The sequence below is a fragment of the Microcaecilia unicolor genome, chromosome 4 (assembly GCF_901765095.1).
Source record: "Microcaecilia unicolor chromosome 4, aMicUni1.1, whole genome shotgun sequence".
Lineage (NCBI taxonomy): Eukaryota > Metazoa > Chordata > Amphibia > Gymnophiona > Siphonopidae > Microcaecilia > Microcaecilia unicolor.
The window spans coordinates 29,580,082-29,600,007 of NC_044034.1; the positions used below are offsets into that span (position 1 = coordinate 29,580,082).

At 44.1% G+C, this 19,926-nt stretch overlaps 1 protein-coding gene across 1 annotated transcript in view; it reads right to left on the reverse strand.

Annotated features, from left to right (window-relative positions):
* Positions 1-19,926, reverse strand: part of TENM4 (teneurin transmembrane protein 4) — a 1,172,733-nt gene that overhangs the window by 218,766 nt on the left and 934,041 nt on the right. The window contains 1 exon segment of the mRNA XM_030200091.1: positions 707-853. Within this exon segment, the coding sequence (XP_030055951.1) occupies positions 707-853 (147 nt within the window).

Genomic DNA, 19,926 nt, shown 5'->3' on the forward strand with positions numbered 1-19,926 from the left:
GTGCATCAAAATTGAAATTACCGCCACGCGGTAGCCAGGCAGTAACTCAAAACTGATGCACGCTGGGCGCACTTAGGCACCTATGCGGCTTAGTAAAAGGGCCCCTTCAAGTATATAATTTATGCTGAAAGCTCACCTTTTCACTACTGCCTTTGGCTCCTAACCGCTACTCATTTGCCCTTCTCCTCCCCTGTTCCTCTTTACCCTGTAATTCCCTTGCCCGTAATGTCTTGTCTGTCTGTTTTACCTAGATTGTAAGCACTTTGAGCAGGGACTGTCTCTCTATGTCAAATGTACAGCGCTGCGTGCGTCTGGTAGCGCTATATAAATGCTATTAGTACTAGTAGTAGTAATATCACCTGAAAGGTCCCAAGTGAAACTTAGTGCGAGGCTGGATGAGAGCACGGTGTTGATTTTTCCAGCACTGCTCCTGTTTAGAGCTCAGATTACAGCACAGAGCTAAGCATTATTTACAACTAAAAGATTTAAAGACTGGGGACCGTTTCTAGTGATATAATTGAGCTTTGAATCATTTACTTTGATTTTCTCCTTCATTTGGTCTGGGCATTTTGTAATAGGGACTTATAAATACAGCAGCAGGAAAAGAAGTCGGACAGTGCAGACGAGTCTCATCATTTTCTCCCATCGCACTCCGTATTTCAGTATTAAACTCCGTAGGAGGGCATCTATAAAATAAATCGCTTACCGTTATCATTGTCCTTTCCGTCGCCACAGGCGGTTTCCATGGAAGTATCACAGCCAGTTCCCCTCCAGCCCAGCTGACAGATGCAGTGCCATCCGTTCGGGTCCAGCATACATCTGCCGTTACCATTGCACAGGCCGGGACAGCCTTCTACAAGGAGACAAGGAGAAGCTGTATTCACTGCCAGGAACACGCTTACAGGAAGGACACGCTGCTACTAAATCCTCAGTGCATACTAATCTCTTTTATTCCTAAATTCTTGGGAAAGGTATTAACAGGGGTTGCCAACTGGATCCTGATTTTCCTGACAGTCCTGGGCATAACCCGCTTGTGGTCCTGATTTCCCCATTGGATTCCCTAAGAAAAGCAAGGCTACAAGTCCCTGCATGCACTGAGGTAAGGCTGGGGCTGGATCAACTCTGTTGGGCAGTGGCGTTCCTAGGCTGGCTGACACCCGGGGCGGACCGCTGATGCACCCCCCCCCCCCGGGTGCATTTTTACCTGTTGGGGGGGGGGGGGGGGCCGCGTGCCTGTCGGCTCCAAGTCCTGCTGCTCCCTCTGCCCCGGAACAGGATGTAACCTGTTCCGCGCAGAGCGAGCAGCAGGGAGGGAACGAGCAGACTCGGCCAACAGGCGCGCGGCACCCCCCCCAGCGGCGTGCACCCGTGGCGGACCGCCCCCACCCCTTGGTACGCCACTGCTGTTGGGCGAATCTGGATCCAGTTGGCAACTCTAGGTATTTTTTTTTTATTTACAAATCTTTATTGGAACGATCAAGCATTACAACAACCACAGCATAACATGTTCTAGAAGTTTTGTTACACCGAACTGCACCATCATCTGTCAATGTCTTCTTAGGCAGTGATGCAACATAACGGTGCACCTGCAGGTAAGAAAAGCATCTAGTCGGAGACAACAGATACTGAGCAAACAGATGGTTAAAAAAGACAATTGACCCATTCTCCGCAATGCAGTGCTTAAGCAAAGAAATCCCACAGTCTTCCCAATGGAGAAAAGATTTGTTAGTCATACCAGCTGGGAAGTCATTGTTACCTTGAAGAGGCAGCCAAGCTGTGACTCGGAAGTTCACATTTTTCTGCTTATATAACCACACCCACACCTTTCGCAAAGGAGCTATCAAGCAACTCTGTTTAATATGAGCACGCAAATGGTGTGGGGTAGCATGTATAACATAGCTAGGAGATGTGGAGGGGCATAATCGAACGGGGGCGCCCATCTATAAGGGCGGCCATCTTTAAGGCCGGCCCCGTAAAGTGGCATCCCCGACCCTATTATCGAAACAAAATGGTCGTCCATCTTTCGTTTTGATAATACAGTCGGGGCCGGCCAAATCTCAACATTGGGGCCGCCCTTAGAGATGGCCGACATTGTTTTTTGCCGATAATGGAAACTAATGGCGGCGATCTCAAACCCAGCCAAATCCAAGCCATTTAGTCATGGGAGGAGCCAGCATTTGTAGTGGTCCCCCTCACATGCCAGGACACCAACCGGGCACCCTAGGGGGCACTGCAGTGGACTTCATGAAAAGCTCCCAGGTGCATAGCTCCCTTACCTTGTGTGCTCAGCCCCCCAAAACCCACTCCCCACAACTGTACACCACTACCATAGCCCTTAGGGATGAAGGGGGCACCTACATGTGGGTACAGTGGGTTTTAGGGGGAGGGGGTTGGAGGGGTCCCATTTACCAGCACAAGTGTAACAGGTAGGGGGGGATGGGCCTGGGTCCGCCTGCCTGAAGTGCACTGCACCCACTAAAAAATGCTCCAGGGACCTGCATACTGCTGTCAAGGAGCTGGGTATGACATTTGAGGCTGGTAACAAAATGTTTTTTTATTTTTTATTTTTTTGGGTGGGAGGGGGTTGGTGACCACTGGGGGAGTAAGGGGAGGTGATCCCCGATTCCCTCCGGTGGTCATCTGGTCAGTTCGGGCACCTTTTCAAGGCTTGGTCGTGAACAAAAAGGGACCAAGTAAAGTCGGCAAATGCTCGTCAGGGCCGGCTTTCTTTTTTCCATTATCGGCCGAAGCCAGCCATCTCTTAACCACACTCCCGTCCCGCCTTCGGTACACTGCCCACATGCCCCCTTGAACTTTGGCCGGCCCTGCGACGGAAAGCAGTTGAAGCCGGCCAAAATCGGCTTTCGATTATACCAATTTGGTATGATTTGTGTCGGAAGATGGCCGGCCTTCTCTTTTGAAAATAAGCAGGAAGGGCGCTAACAATCCCTGCTCATTTTACTTGTTTCTTTGGTCTTCGAACAAGACCTAAATTCAATTATGAAACTGTATTTCAAAAATGCTCAAAAAACTTTTTTGGGATCTCGCTTGTGGATTTACCCAGATGTCACTAAAATTACCCAGGAAAAAAGACGGGAGTTCCTCTTATTGAGAGATGAAGTTAAAGCTCTGGGGGCTAGCTTTTTGCTAGCATATCCATGTAAATGTCAAATTAAATATTTGGATAATAAGTACATTTTTTTTGAACCTGAACAATTGAAAAGTTTTGTTGAAACAAAGAAGATTGTCAAGTGACCTCTTGGACTAAGGGGAACAATGAAGTATTGAGAACCCGTGGGGCGGTCTAGGTCCTATTACCTAAATAAGGGAAATAATTTGATTTTGTCTCCTCAAGTTCTTTAACTCCCCCTTATTTGTGGTCTAAGATAGGAAAATATTGTTTCTAAGGATATGTGAAATATTATTGTGATTTCTTTTGAATGATTTTTCAATTCCGAGTTATCTTAAACAAGTATATCTTGTAATTATGTGAAACTTATAAATAAATAAATTAAAAAAAAAAAAAAAACAATCCCTGCTCATTTGAAAGAGGTGTATAATGGGCAGTTTGTTTCAACCAATCCTTGATAAGGTGGAAGGCTCTATTATATAAACTTAAGTCCAGAAGGTCCAAGCCACCCTGCAGTGGCATATATGTCAATTGCTTATACATAAAGCATGCTCTATTGCCCTTCCAAAGAAAATGTTGTACCATTCGTTGCAGCTGTGACTTGTCGCGTCTGTGCAGAGGCAAGGGAATATTCTGGAAAAACATAAAGCCATTTTGGCAAGATAACCATCCGGAAGAGCGCCAATCGGCCTAGCATGGTTAAAGGCAACTGAAACCAATTGGCTAACAAGGAATTTGTGAAAATTAGTATTGGTTTGATATTGGTCTCGTATAATTTATCTCAAGAAAGAGGCAACTGGACCCCCAAGTATCTAGTAGCCTCACCTCCCCACTGAAAAGGGAATTGCGCCCCTGCCAAATCCTCCCGTGCGATGTTAATAGGGATGGCAACAGTTTTCTGCCAATTGAACGTAAAACCCACCTCCCTCCCAAAACAGGGAATAAGTTGAAGAAGAGCAGGAAACGATTGCAAGGGTCTAGTCAATACAAGAAAAACATCATCAGCAAAGGTCACAGTTTTAACTACAGAGCCTCCAAAGGTTCACCCCATAGATTTCTGGATGGGAGCGTATACTCTGTAACGGCGGTTCCAAATACAAAACAAAAAGAAGTAGGGAAAGCAGGCATCCTTGTCGGGTGCCCCTATGAATAGTAAAGGAAAGGGACTGTGCACCATTAACTAAAACCCGTACACTGGGATTATCATACAGTGATTGCAAGACCTGTTAAAAAACCCCGAAAGCCAAAAGAGTCAAGTACCCAGAAAAGAAAAGGCCAGTAGACCAAATCAAAAGCTTTCTCTGCAACACAACTCAATGCCAACACCTCCTGATCATGAAAATTACAGGATTCCCCAAGGCAGCAAGGATCTTCCGTACATTGAAAATAGAATGGCAAGCACGCGCAAACCCAACCTGATCATGTTGAATCAGTCATGTTAGAAATGTGCTGAGCCACACAGCTAGAATCTTCGTCAAAATTTTACAATCCACATTTACTAATGAGATAGGATGAAAGAATGCCACGTAATGGTGATCTCTAAGCATAGTCAAGGACTAAGAAATGACCTCATTAACATCTATTTGACTACATTAGTATGCTATTTGAGCTAGTATTTAGTGCGCTCGTTGCTTCCCACACTAGAGCCTCTGAACATTCTGCACTCATTAACGCGGGCGCTAGTCTGGTGCTAATGGTGTCTAGCGCCTGTGTCTGATTCTGATCATCGTGGCCTAAGTGCACTGTTACAGAATTATTCCCATAGTGGCTTGTGGTCAGTGGCAAATACGGACATTCAGTGCTGTTGACTAAAGCTGACCATCGTTGCCACTGAAAATTGACCCCCATAGTTTCTTTTGCTTTTTAATAAGAGTCATCTTTGCTATTAGACAGCAACAGACCCATTTTTCGGTCCTTGGAGGACAGCTGCGGCTTAGGCTGAAAGTCTTGACTGGCTCACTAAGTGAAGTCTTGGGAAATGCAGAAGTCTCTTTGCGGATGACACTAAACTCTGCAACAGGGTGTGAATGACATGAGGAAGGACCTAGCGAAGCTAAAGAAATGGACCGATATTTGGCAACTAAGGTTTAATCCCCCAAAATGCACTTGGGTTGCAAAAATCCAAGGGAACGGTACAATATATGGGGTGTAGTGCTTCAGTGTGTGAAGGAAGAGCGGGACTTGGGGGTAATTGTGTCTGACGACCTTAAAGCTTCCAAACAGGTAGAAAAAGCGACGGTCAAAGCCAGAAGGATGCTTGGGTGCATAAAGAGAGGCATGACCAGCAGGAAAAAGGAGGTGATAGTGCCATTGTATAAGTCTCTAGTGAGGCCTCATTTGGAGTACTGCGTGCAGTTCTCGAGACCGCACCTACGGAAAGATATAAACAGGATGGAGTCGGTCCAGAGGGCGGCTATGAAATTAGTAAGCGGTCTTGAATGCAAAAATTATAGGGACAGGCTTATGAACCTCAACATGTATACGCTGGGAGAGAGGAGGGAGAGAAGAGAAATGACAGAGACGTTTAAATATCTCAAGGGCATTTAGTACAGGAAGAGAGCCTTTTCCAAATGGAGAGCTCTGGAACGAGGGGACATATGACAAAGATAAGAGGGAATAGGCTTAGGAGTAACCTAAGGAAGTATTATTTCACAGAAAGGGTGGTGGAGGCGTGGAATGGCCTCCCGGTGGAGGTGGTGGAGTCGAGGACTGTTCCAGAATTTAAAAAGGCATGGGATAAGCATGTGGGATCACTTAGGAACAGGAAGAATTAGGGGTTACAGAGGATGGGCAGACTAGATGGGTCATATGGAACTTTGGAAGGCTAAGTGCTTTGAAAATATGCCTCATGGCCTTTATCTGCCCTCATGTTTCTATGTTTCTACTGGCTTCACCCTCAACAGGAGGGATAACTCAAGAGGGATTTCAGCCAGAAAAATGGTCATCATTAGGAAAGCCACAGAGGGGCAATTTCTTTTTTACTTCAGCTGCACAGCATGCATTGGACCAAGCAAAGGATGGAGCTGTTGCCAGAACAGTCCGATTTGCAGGGGAGGGAATGAATGGTGCTTTAAATGGAAACCATTTATTCTACGTGCTGCATCTGTAAATTTGCCACTTATGTTTTGGGTTTTTTTTTTTTTTGCTCCCAGCAGCATAGCTCTGTAAACAATATCATGCCCTTTCCCTGTGCTTATTTTGAGTATTTTTCTAAAGCAGCTTTTAATAGGAATTACTGTTTTTAACAGCACAATAAAAATTGCGGATTATCAGAACAGTCATCGCCTCATGCAGGCTACTTTGCATCCTTACTCTCTGGTGTTTATCTGAGGTAGAGGCTTCTGAAGACAGGACTGACGTGGTCTTGAAAGCTCATGTATGTGTTTTTTGTTTCTCTTTTGCCAGCCCAGTAAAAGATATCAGCATCTACAAAGTTTCATCTATCCCCTTTTCATCCATTCTGCTCCAAGCAAACAGGCAGGAAAGCCAAGATTCTGAAGAGTTTTGAAATGTAATATCCTGACAGAGCTGTAGCATTTACTAGGTGTTTCTGATCGCTAAACCTTCTCCTCGTCTAGGCTACTGCTATAAGCATATACCCTTTAAAAGACAAATATTAACTTACTAGTGGAACCATGCCCGTTTCCTCAACAATGAAATGGGCCCTAGGAAGGCTGTCATGTAAGCTTTTTTTCTCTCTCTCTCTCCTGCTGTCCCCTCCCATGTCCAGCAATTCTTCATGTCCAGCAATTCTTCCCGCTATTCCCTCCTCCCCTCGATTTGTACCTGAACGTTCTCTGGCTGGCTGGCGCTGGCTTCCGTTCCATTCGTAGCATCCCTCCTGACGTCAGCTCGCCTCCAGCGTTCCCTTCCCTCTCACTGTTCCGCCCTCTGACATCATTACGCCTTGACGCGAGGGCGGGACAGTGAGGGGGAATGGAAAGCTGGAGGCTGGCTGACTTCAGGAGATGTTACGAACCCAGGCAGCCAGACATGGAACATTGGAGGTGCAAATTATTATATAGGATATTAATCCCTTAGGGGCCCTTTTACTAAGCCAAATGGGCACTTATGTACGTAAGTACATAAATATTGCCATACTGGGAAAGACCAAAGGTCCATCAAGCCCAGCATCCTGTTTCCAACAGTGGCCAATCCAGGTCACAAATACCTGGCAAGGTCCAAAAAAAGTACAAAATATTTTATACTGCTTATCTGAGATACAGTGGATTTTCCCCAAGTCCATTTAATAATAGTCTATTGACTTTTCCTTTAGGAAGCCATCCAAACCTTTCTTAAACTCCGCTAAGCTAACCGCCTTTACCACATTCTCTGGCAACGAATTCCAGAGTTTAATTACATGTTGAGTGAAGAAAAGGTTTCTCCGATTCGTTATAAATTTACTACATTGTTGCTTCATCGCATGCCCCCTAGTCCTAGTATTTTTGGAAAGCGTAAACAGACGCTTCACATCTACCCGTTCCACTCCACTCATTATCTTATAGACCTCTATCATATCTCCCCTCAGCCACCTTTTCTCCAAGCTGAAGAGCCCTAGCCGCTTTAGCCTTTCCTCATAGGGAAGTCGTCCCATCCCCTTTATCATTTTCATCGCCCTTCTCTACACCTTTTCTAATTCCACTATATCTTTTTTCAGATGCGGCAACCAGACTTGAACACACGTACTACATGTGTCAATTTTGAATTCCCGCCCGGCTACCGTGTGGCCCGGGCAGTAATTTCATTTTCTATGCATCCCGGAAAATTTCTGGTGTGCGACGCTAACCGGGCGGTAATCGGCATTGTACACGCGCTGATGATTACCACCCAGTTAACGCATGAGACCTTACCGCTACTGTAAGTCAACGGGTGGCGGTATGGTCTGAGGCCCAAAATGGACACGCAACGATTTTCATTTTGCTGCACGTCCATTTTCATCCCCACAAAATGAGGCTCTTTTTTGCAGGTGCGCTGAAAAATGGACCTGCATGTGTCCAATACACCTTAGTAAAAGGACACCTTAGTCCTGAATTTCAGAAATGTCATTGTCTATGTGCTAGTATGAGAAAATTAACAGAAAAGAGATGGCTGATTTTATCCAAGCATGGAAAATAAGGTTTTCTGTTTTGCCCGCGCTCTCTTTTGCTGTAGTACAATTTTCTGTGTTGGAATTCAAAGAATATTTGTTCAGCTGTTCTTTACTTCCAGCAACTGCGGTTCTCCTTTAACCAGTTCTCTAAGAATACATGGAAGAGGGGATGTATCAAAGCCACCAAAAATTTGGCCTTCATTTTCCTGCAAGGAGCTGGTGAGGAGCTAAAATGAAAGTTTGATGCCGTCATAAGGAAGCCCTCTTCAAGCTGCGCTGAGCCATTGAACTAATTTGTGAGGATATCTTGCTAACCGAAGGAGTTTTGCTCGGTTGAAAAACTGTATTTTCCACTGCAGTCATTATTTTTTGCGGAAAAATTTTTTTTTTGCATATCTTATATGGACAAAGCAAGGACATAAGGACATTGATCCTTAATCAAGAGCATTAGCCCTTGATTTTTTAAACAAACGAACAGCATTGTTTGTATGCAATTGCTTGGAAAATATTTGTAATGCATTGGGAGCAATTGGGCTATGCTGGGCAAATCTTTAACTCCTATATAGTATGTATTATAGAGTATCACCACCAAGTTACATGGTCAATCTATTAGATCTTCCATCCAGAAACAGGTCACCATCTTCACGGACATACCTTAACCTGCACCTTCCCAATTGCAAAGGACTAAAGTATAAAACATATCATGCATCTAACTTCCCCTACTTAGGATCCGAACTCTGGAATGCTCTACCCAGATACATTCGATCAACTAGTGAATACCTTCCCTTTAGGAAACTATTGAAAACCCATCTGTTCAAACAGATGTACCCAAATGACTTGACCTACCATTAGCAAACATAAGCAACCCATCCATTTACCGGTTCATCTAATCATTAACAACAATGGCTTAGAAATTATCTCTTACCAATCTTCTTACCCTCCATGCTCTTCCCCTACCTCTTTCTTCATCGCTCCACTTCCTTACCTGTCCCTATCCTGTCTCTCATACCTCTTTTATCCCATTTACCCTTGTTCATTTGTCCTACCACATACCTCCTTTGTTGATTCAGATACTACAGATTGTATTCTCTTGTTACTATGTAAGCCGCATTGAGCCTACGATGAGCGGGAAAGCGCGGGATACAAATGTAATAAATAAATAAATTATGGCTGAATGGTGAAGTGAAAGGTTTGAATGAGTGAGTTCCATAGATTGTATAGAAGGGTATAGGTCATTTATGTGTGTGTTAGGACATAAAAAATTAACTTATCAAAACAATTAAAAGGCGTACGCTAGTTATATAGTATACTTAATTTTCCAGCCAAGAAAAGTCCAGAAAACTCTTGTTTAATGGATCTCATCACCTGTGCATTCTTGTCCATAAATATTTAGTGCTACCGATCCTGTCATTAGATATGATTCCAAACATTATCCATGTATGTCTAGTGGTGCTCTGATAATCATCATGCCAAGTTGACCAGCCAACTTCATGAGCTTCGAGAAGGATTTAACCGGCCTGTGCTTTTCACACCTTCATTCCACAGAACACTCTGGAAGAAAGGCAGGAGATATGATAGAATCATTTAAATATCTCCATGGCATTAATGCACAAGAGGTGAGTCTCTTTCAATTGAAAGAAAACTCCGGAATGAGAGGGAGTAGGATGAAGTTAAAAGGTTTTAGGCTCATGAGTAATCTAAGGAAATACTTTTTTTTACAGAAAGGAAAGTGGATACATGGAATGGCCTCCAGGGGAGGTGGGGGAGACAAAGACTACATCTGAACTCAAAAAAAGCTTGGGACAAGCACACGAGGTCTCTTTTAGAGAGAGGAGGAGATGGTGAATGGAACGGATGGGCCGACTGGATTGGCCATTTGGCCTTTGTCTGCTGCCATGTTTCTAGTATCCATGAATTAAAGACTTGTCCCTATTTTGAAGGCTCTTGGGTGCTGTTGTTCACTGTTTGTGTCATTTGTACTTTGACCCTCTCTGCGTTGCTGGGTCCAACACTAACAGTCTAAAATTTAGGACCCTACCACAAGGATTACAAATATCAAGCCCAAACCTAGTTTTAGAAGGTTAGATGTGTGTTCTGTACAATCTCACGTCAGAAAGACTACTTTAAAGCAGTACATGATTTGCATAGGTTTCTGGTAAAGTAAGTGGCGGAACATCATATCTGTCTCTGAGTGCGATGAAGAAGGAAAGCTACACCTGGCAATGTAGAGTGTTTTCTAAAATACATGTGGGCATGCACTCACCAGTTATGTGTGGTGGGAGCAACCATTTTACAATTGTTAACGTCTACAACAACATCAATAGAAGCAACTTGGCAATTTAAACATCCAAATGTCGGCACTTATTTGTATAAATTGGTATTACAGAACCTAGATGTGTAAATGCCAACACAAAGGTGCTTATCCAGCTTATTTTCGAAAGAGAAAGACGCCCATATTTCGACCCAAATCAGGAGATGGGCGCCTTTCTCCTGTGGGCGCCCAAATCGGTATAATCGAAAGCCGATTTTGGGCGCCTCCAACTGCAATCAGTCGCAGGAACAGACAAAGTTGACGGGGGGCTGTCGGAGGCGTCGTGGTGAAGACGGGACTGGGGTGTGTTTATCGGCCGAGGAGAGATGGGCGTGCTCGGCCGATAATGGAAAAAAGAAGGGCGCCAGAAGCGAGAATTTGGGTCACTTTTTCTGGATCCTTTTTTTTCACAAACAAGTCCCCAAAAAGTGCCCCAACTGCCCACATGACCACCGGAGGAAATTGGGGATGACCTCCCCTGACTCCCCCAGTGGTAACCAACCCCCTCCCACCCAACAAAAAGAACTTTAAAAACTTTTTTTTTCCAGCCTGTATGCCAGCCTCAAATGTCATACCCAGCTCCATGACAGCAGTATGCAGGTCCCTGGAGCAGTTGTTAGTGGGTGCAGTGGACTTCAGGCAGGTGGACCCAGGCCCATCCCCCCCTACCTGTTATACTTGTGCTGTTAAATGGGAGTGCTCCAAACCACCCCCAAAACCCACTGTACCCATATCTAAGTGCCACCGTTCAGCCATAAGTGCTATGGTAATGGTGTACAGTTGTGGGCAGTGGGTTTTGGGGGGCTCAGCACCCAAGGGAAGGGAGCTATGGACTTGGGAGGTATTTAAAAATGTTTTTTTAATTGTTACAAGTGCCCCCTAGGGTGCCCAGCTGGCGTCCCCGCATGTGAGGGGGACCAGTGCACTACGAATCCTGGCCCCTCCCACGACCAAATGCCTTGGATTTGTTCGTTTTTGAGCTGGGCGCCTTCGGTTTTCATTATCGCTGAAAAACGATACCGCCCAGCTCAAATCCGCACAAATCCGATGCATTTGCCCGGCACAAACCGTATTATCAAAAAAAAAAGATGGACGCCCATCTTTTTCGAAAATACGGTCTGTCCCGCCCCTTCACGTACCTGTCCTCGGAGATAGACACTCATGGAGATGGGTGTTCGTGTTCGATTATGCCCCTCTATGAGTACATCTAAATGCTGTCAATTAAGTACAGAACTTGTAATCATTTGACACAATGCATTCTGGGGGGGGGGGGGGGAAGGGGGAACACTGGAAGAATAAGGGGGTGACCTCCCCTAATCCCACCTGTAGAGAGCACTGCCCCAAACGAGCACTTTTACTAAACCTATATGTGCCCAGGAACAGATGTATATCCCGACATCGATCATGGTGATCACAGACATGCATTCCTCTTCTTAAACGGGAACACACATGTATTTTTGGTCCCACTCTAGTTTGCCCAAATCCCTCCCAAACCATACCTCCTTTCCATATGCACGTATCACAGATCTACATTATTTATTTTATTATTTTTTCATTCTTTTCCACATTTATTTCCCGCTTTAACCAAAGTGGGTTACAATCAAATTCATAATTTAAACCGATATATTCAAGACCACATCAGTCCACATTTACAACCTTCATCTATACCTCCAGCAAGTCAAAGAAAAACGTTTGAGTCCAGTCCGAAATTATCTCTCCAGAAAAGCCACCACAAAACAGTGAGTTTTCACATATTTTTTAAACTGTTGGACATTCCCACAAAATCTCAAATGCCCTGGAAGCTTATTCCACATAGTAGGTTCTGCAATTGAAAAAGCGCTTGTACGTCTCAACTAGGCAATATGCTGAAATTACCAGATGGCAAAAATTGGTTTGCCACTTCACTACCTGATCAACTCATTTCTGCATCATTAAATCAAATCAAATCAATTCTTGTATACCACTAACATCCCCTTTCCAGAGTTCAGTGCGGTTTACATTCTAGGTGAGACAAAAGCCGATAATGTTAGTGTGACATATGAGAACAATTAGAGGCCACTGGTGTAATGCACGAGACCAAAAACATTACAGGAAAGGATAATGGATGATACTAGGAGGTAGGAGTTAATGGATTGTTATGAAGCAGGCTTTGGAAAGAGAGAGGTTTTTAGCCTCTTCCTGAAACTAAAGTAGCTATTTTCTGTTCTGATGGCAATAGGTAGAGAGTTCCATATTTTAACTCCAAGTATAGGGAACAGAGAGCTGAAAATCTTCTGATTTTGAATTGTCTTGTGTACAGAAGTGTGGTAGCCGTGTTAGTCCACTCTTAAAGGTTATCAATAGAAATCAAACAAAATAAAACATGGAAAAGAGAATAAGATGATACCTTTTTTATTGGACATAACTTAATACATTTCTTGATTAGCTTTCGAAGGTTGCCCTTCTTCCTTAGATCGGAAATAAGCAGACAGTCTGTCACACTGTCAAAGTAATGCTTTGATGTTTCTCTTATATATACTATCTGCTACCACATTTGCTTATTTCCGATCTGAGGAAGAAGGGCAACCTTCGAAAGCTAATCAAGAAATGTATTAAGTTATGTCCAATAAAAAAGGTATAATCTTATTCTCTTTTCCACTCCCCCCGTTTTCTATTTCTGTTGATGGCTCTCTCATTCTCCCTGTCTCCTCGGCTCGAAACCTTGGGGTCATCTTTGACTCTTCTCTCTCCTTCTCTGCTCACATCCAGCAGACCACCAAGACCTGTCGTTTCTTTCTTTACAACATCCGTAAAATCCGCCCCTTTCTTTCCGAGCACTCTACCAAAACCCTCATCCACATCCTTGTCACCTCTCGTTTAGACTACTGCAATCTGCTTCTTGCTGGCCTCCCACTTAGTCACCTCTCCCCTCTCCAATCGGTTCAAAACTCTGCTGCCCGTCTCGTCTTCTGCCAGGGTCGCTTTACTCATACTACCCCTCTCCTCAAGTCCCTTCACTGGCTCCCTATCCGTTTTCGCATCCTGTTCAAACTTCTTCTACTAACCTATAAATGTACTCACTCTGCTGCTCCCCAGTATCTCTCCACACTCGTCCTTCCCTACACCCCTTCCCGCGCACTCCGCTCCATGGATAAATCCTTCTTATCTGTTCCCTTCTCCACTACTGCCAACTCCAGACTTTGCTCCTTCTGTCTCGCTGCACCGTACGCCTGGAATAAACTTCCTGAGCCCCTACGTCTTGCCCCTTCCTTGGCCACCTTTAAATCTAGACTGAAAGCCCACCTCTTTAACATTGCTTTTGACTCGTAACCACTTGTAACCACTCGCCTCCACCTACCCTCCTCTCTTCCTTCCCGTTCACATTAATTGATTTGATTTGCTTACTTTATTTTTTGTCTATTAGATTGTAAGCTCTTTGAGCAGGGACTGTCTTTCTTCTATGTTTGTGCAGCGCTGCGTACGCCTTGTAGCGCTATAGAAATGCTAAATAGTAGTAGTAGTAGTAATTGTCTTGTTAAACGGAGATGCTAGCATCAGTTGTTCTTTCAGTCTGTTAGACTAGACCACACGTAGTGAAGCGGTCTTATCACTGGGTTGAAACTCTACAATAAAGATTTATTTGTAGCTACTACTGATCTGCTCTGTTTGCTTCCATATTGGAGTTTGCTGACCGGCTGCCTTGTGTTGCTTCTTAGGATCATAAGTACATAAGTATTGCCATACTGGGAAAGACCAAAGGTCCATCAAGCCCAGCATCCTGTTTCCAACAGAGGCCAATCCAGGTCACAAATACCTGGCAAGGTCGAAAAAAAGTACAAAACATTTTATACTGCTTATCCCAGAAATAGTGGATTTTCCCCAAGTCCATTTAATAATGGTCTATGGACTTTTCCTTTAGGAAGCCATCCAAACCTTTTTTAGACTCCGTTAAGCTAACCGCCTTTACCACATTCTCTGGCAACGAATTCCAGAGTTTAATTACACGTTGAGTGAAGAAAACTTTTCTCCGATTCGTTTTAAATTTACTACATTGTAGCTTTATCTCATGCCCCCTAGTCCTAGTATTTTTAGAAAGCGTAAATAGACGCTTCACATCTACTCGTTCCACTCCACTCATTATTTTATAGACCTCTATCATATCTCCCCTCAGCCGCCTTTTCTTCAAGCTGAAGAGCCCTAGACGCTTTAGCCTTTCCTCATAGGGAAGTCGTCCCATCTCCTTTATCATTTTCGCTGCCCTTCTCTGCACCTTTTCTAATCCCACTATATCTTTTTTGAGATGCGGCGACCAGAACTGAACACAATATTCGAGGTCCGGTTGCACCATGGAGCGATACAACGGCATTATAACATCCTCAAGTGTCTTTTAGTTTATATAGTATTTTGTATGATTTATTTAGTGTTTCCTTCTTAGATTGTAATGAAATGTATTTAAAACTCTGTAGGAGCACTCCTTGCTTGTTACCCTAATTACAATAACTGACTAGATACATAAGATTAGAGTCCAGCACAACTCCAAGATTCTGAAGACATGGTCTAACTGTGTCCTACAGTTGGGTTTTCAGTGGATAGATGTACATTTCATTTATTTTTAATAAAATAAATTTACATTTATCCATTGAAAAAAAAATCAGGAATCAATTAAATGAACAACCTCAAACAGCTCCTGGCACTACATTAAATTTAACAGAATTCTTGGAGAACTCTCTCGAACTGATATCTGAAAGAACTACATTGTTGGTAACTTTTGCTCTAGAGTTTGACCGAAACAATATTCTTCGGTTATATTTTCGACATATTAACGATTCTTTCATGGGACAAAAGATTCAAGTGTTCCCAGGTTTAGCAAGGGTCACACAGAAGAGGAGAAAAGAATTTCTTTTGTATAAATCTAGGGTGTTAAAATTAGGAGGCACATTGGTGCTGAGATTTCCTTGTAAATGTTGTATTTCAATTGATCTGGTGAACTATGTTTTCTTTACTCTCAAGAAGCTATTAGAGTTTATTGAATCAAGGGAAAAGGCTGTTCCTACCGTGGAGGCACTCCCTTAGTTTAAATATGCTGAATATCGGCTGTGTACATTTGTTGCTCCCATCTGTTAGTAAATTGTTAATTTACTATAATTTTCCATTTGAACTATTTCTTAGTATCTTGACCAAATAATTGTGGACAAATTATATAACAATTTTTTTTCCTTATTTTTGAATGATATAAAGTATTATGTCATACATTTTATTATATTTCTGATATTTCAATGCATTTATGTTTGATGACATAAATGTCAAAACTTACAAATAAAGAATTAAAAAAAAAAAAAAAAATCAGGAATAGTGCTTCTAAAAGGAGGATTGGTTACAATCACACTTTGAAGCTCAATCCTGATAAATCCAAAGCTCTTGTATTTTCACATAAACCAGGAACCACATTGTATAACTCTCTGTCAACTGCTAGAATACAAATTCAGATAGCTGACTCTTTAAGAATCATAGGGGTTATTATTGATGATCAAAAAAGACTACAAATGTATTTATTTTATTTGTGGGTCCCAAAAAACAAGGCAAGCGATCTGCAAGATCCCACGTGGAGAATAAATGAGCAGATCAAAGTGACATCCCAAGGATTTTATTAGAGATATCGTATATAAGAAAGTTGCCCGACACAGGCCGTGTTTTGCCCACAGAGGGCTGCGTCAGGGGCTAAAATGTATCCTCCAGAAAAGAACAACTAAAATGTATCCTCCCTAAAGGAATAATTGCAATACTCATATATAAGGACAAGAAAGAGTAAAAGAAAAAAAAAACAGCACAGACGGCAAGTCCTATTATGTGCTCAAATCACAAAGCAGTACTCCGTCACTTGTCCTTATATGAGAATTGCAATTGTTCCTTTTGGGAGGATACATTTTAGTTGTTCTTTTCGGGAGGATACATTTTAGCCCCTGACGCAGCCCTCTGTGGGCAAAACACGGCCTGTGTCGGGCAACTTTCTTATATATGATATCTCTAATTGTCAGGACTCCCGCGGAACCACTGGATTAGTGAGCCCTTGGACCACTGCCGAGGAGCGGCAGGAGAATCACCCAAACACAAGACAAGGCAGAACAGACGTACCGGCAAACCCAGGACTGGAACTACCAGACGGAAACTGCAGCTGAGGCAATGCAAGCTGGAGCAAGCAGGACCGGAATCAGCCAAACTTCACCTGCACTTGACTGCCGTTCCCCAGGGGTTGAGCCCCCAGGTGCGGGCGGCCGGCAGGACTAAGAGACCGAGGAGGAAGTCAGAACTGCAGGGTTCAGCAGCTGGCCAGCAAACAGCAGAACACTCCAGAAACCAAACCAGGGTCCCAGACAGGCAGCAAGCAGAAGAATATTCCAGGAACCAGACAGGGTCAAAGGCAGCCAGCCAGCAGTAGAATCCTCCAGAAACCAGACAGGGTCAAAGACAGGATAACAGTAACAAGGTAGCACTGCAACAACACTCACCGACGAGAAACTCATCAGACGACCTCTGTTGCAAGGCAAACTAGAAAGCTTTCCAGGTGATTAATAAAGGCAACATACAAGAGAGTTCACCAGGTATGGGTACTGCTTAGTTCCAAAAAAACTCCCAAAATAATCTGGAAGGCTGGAAGATCCGGACCAGACTGTAATATCTTCTGGAACATGGGAAACAGCAAGCAGTCAGTCCATAGCAGCCACCAGGTCTAATCACCAGGGGGCGAGGTGACTGAGAGCATGAAACATGGGCACAACCGTGACACTAATAAAATCCTTTGGATGTCACTTTGATCTGCTCGTCTATTCTCCACTTTTATTTTATTTGTTACATTTGTATCCCTCATTTTCCCACCTATTTGTAGGCTCAATGTGGCTTACATAGTACCGGAGAGGCCTTTGCAGGCTCCGGTGTGAACAAATACAGGGTGACGTTGTGGTAAGATCAAGTTTGTGTGGCACAGCCACATCAGAGAATCGGAGAACGGAAGAGTTGTGTTATGTCAAATCATCCAGAAAAAAGAAGTCAAGCTAATTTCTGGATTGAAACACTAAGATCATGTCACCCCATGTCTCGGCTAGAATTCCTCATAAGATTCTGAGACTGGTTCACAAAATGCAGTAATACTGGTCTTCCATCTTTCTTATCACAACTACTCATCCTTTATATATCCTCTCCTTTTTGTGTTCAGCCCAGGAGAACTTTAATAATTCCTTCATTTTGCCAAATTTGATTTGAATAATATTTGTTCTTCAAATTGTAGTGTAGCTGAACCCACCCTGTGGAATAATTTATAATATTTTCTGTGCTATGAGCTCTCATACCAAAAGTTTAAAGCCGATTTTAAAAACGATTTTTTGAAAAACCTTTCAGAAGCTATTGGTTATCAGGACTAACTATTCCAAGGGTATTGGGGCAGGCTCCAGATCTGGAATGAACAGATCAGCTGGCTGTATAACCAGATCTATCCCTATAGATGCTTGCGGCCAACTACTGTCAGGTTCACAAATTCAAATATTCTATAATCACGCGCCTACATCTTGGGAACACCTATGAGCTTAGCCTAGAATGGGTGGCTCAGCTGGTGGTTGGGAGGCGGGGCTAGTGCTGGGCAGACTTATACGGTCTGTGCCTGGGCTGGTGGTAGGGCGGCGGGGATAGTGCTGAGCAGACTTATACGGTCTGTGCCGGGGCTGGTGGTAGGGCGGCGGGGATAGTGCTGGGTAGACTTATACGTTCTGTGCCAGAGCCGGTGGTGGGAGGCAGGGATAGTACTGGGCAGACTCATACGATCCTGGTGGTGGGAGGCGGGGTTGGTGATTGGGAGGCGGGGATAGGGCTGGCCAGACTTATACGGTCTGTGCCAGAGCCGGTGGTGGGAGGCAGGGATAGTGCTGGGCAGACTTATAGGATCTGTGCCAGAGCTGGTGGTTGGGAGGCGGGGTTGGTGATTGAAAGGCAGGGATAGGGCTGGCCAGACTTATACGGTCTGTGCCCTGAAGAGGACAGTACAAATAAAAAAGTAGCACATATGAATTTATCTTCTTGGGCAGACTGGATGGACCGTGCAGGTCTTTTTCTGTTACTATGCTTCTATAGATTATTGTAGCTCCTTTTTTTTCATCCTATTAATTATTTTCCAAATTTCTATGCTGCTTAAAATAAAATAGAATAAAAAAAAACAAACAAATAATGAAACAGTTGAACAAATACTCTTAAAAATTAAAACAAAAAGGACTAGATCTCATAACTTTAAGAAAAATTGTCTCAGGGCCCCTTTTACAAAGTGGCAGTAAGCCCCCAAGGTGGGCTTACCGCTCGCTAGAAATACTGCCGGGCTACTGCAGAAGCCCGGCAGTACTTCTCACCCCCCAGCCTTTCAGCGTCTTCGTTTTGGGCAGCGTTCTTCCTTTTGCAACAAGAAGCGTCCGGCTGGACCCCCCCCCCCCTCGTCAGGGGGCTCCTTCTCGGGCCTCCCAATGATGGGGCGCAGGTCCACTCGGGAGGAGAGCAGATCGGTGGTCGGCTTTCTCTGTTTCTTCCAGTGTGTGTGTACCCGGTGGTAATCGGGCAGTGCCGTGTGTTGCCTGGTTACCGCCGTGTTAGCGCGGGAGCCCTTACCGCCACCTCAATGGGTGGCGGTAAGGGCTCCCCCCTCCCCCACCCAAATGGTCGCGCGCCAAGTGCTTTACTTGCTGAACGGCCATTTCCTGCAGAAAAGCATGACCTACCTTTTACCCGCTGTGGTAAAAGGGGGGCCTCTCAGCACATCAAAAACACACACCACCACCAGTGCAGGCCCCTTTTTGCTGCAGCTTGGTAAAAGGGGCCCTCAAAGCTGCAAACATCATTTTATACTCCAGCATGCGAATTCCGTAAATGGCTCCCAGAATTCGGAAAGATTCATGCTAAACTACAGAGGGCACTCCGCACAGACTGCCTGTTACAGAATAGGATTTAGAGCGGATTCTTGTGCACAGCTGTAGATACCCTTGTTGAAACCTGGCGGTAAAGAATTTGGGCGGTAAGGACCTACAGGCGGCAGATGCCACTTGGCGCGCGTCCGCTACGCGCATCCGAAAATAAAAATTATTTTTCAGATGCGCATAGCAGATGCGTGCCAAAAATGTAGTAAATTTAAAACAAATCGGAGAAAATGTTTCTTCACCCAACGCATAAACTCTGGAATTCGTTGCCGGAGAACGTGGTGAAGGCGGTTAGCTTAGCAGAGTTTAAAAAGGGGTTAGACAGTTTCCTAAAGGACAAGTCCATAAACCACTACTAAATGGACTTGGGAAAAATCCACAATTCCAGGAATAATATGTATAGAATGTTTGTATGTTTGGGAAGCTTGCCAGGTGCCCTTGGCCTGGATTGGCCGCTGTCGTGGACAGGATG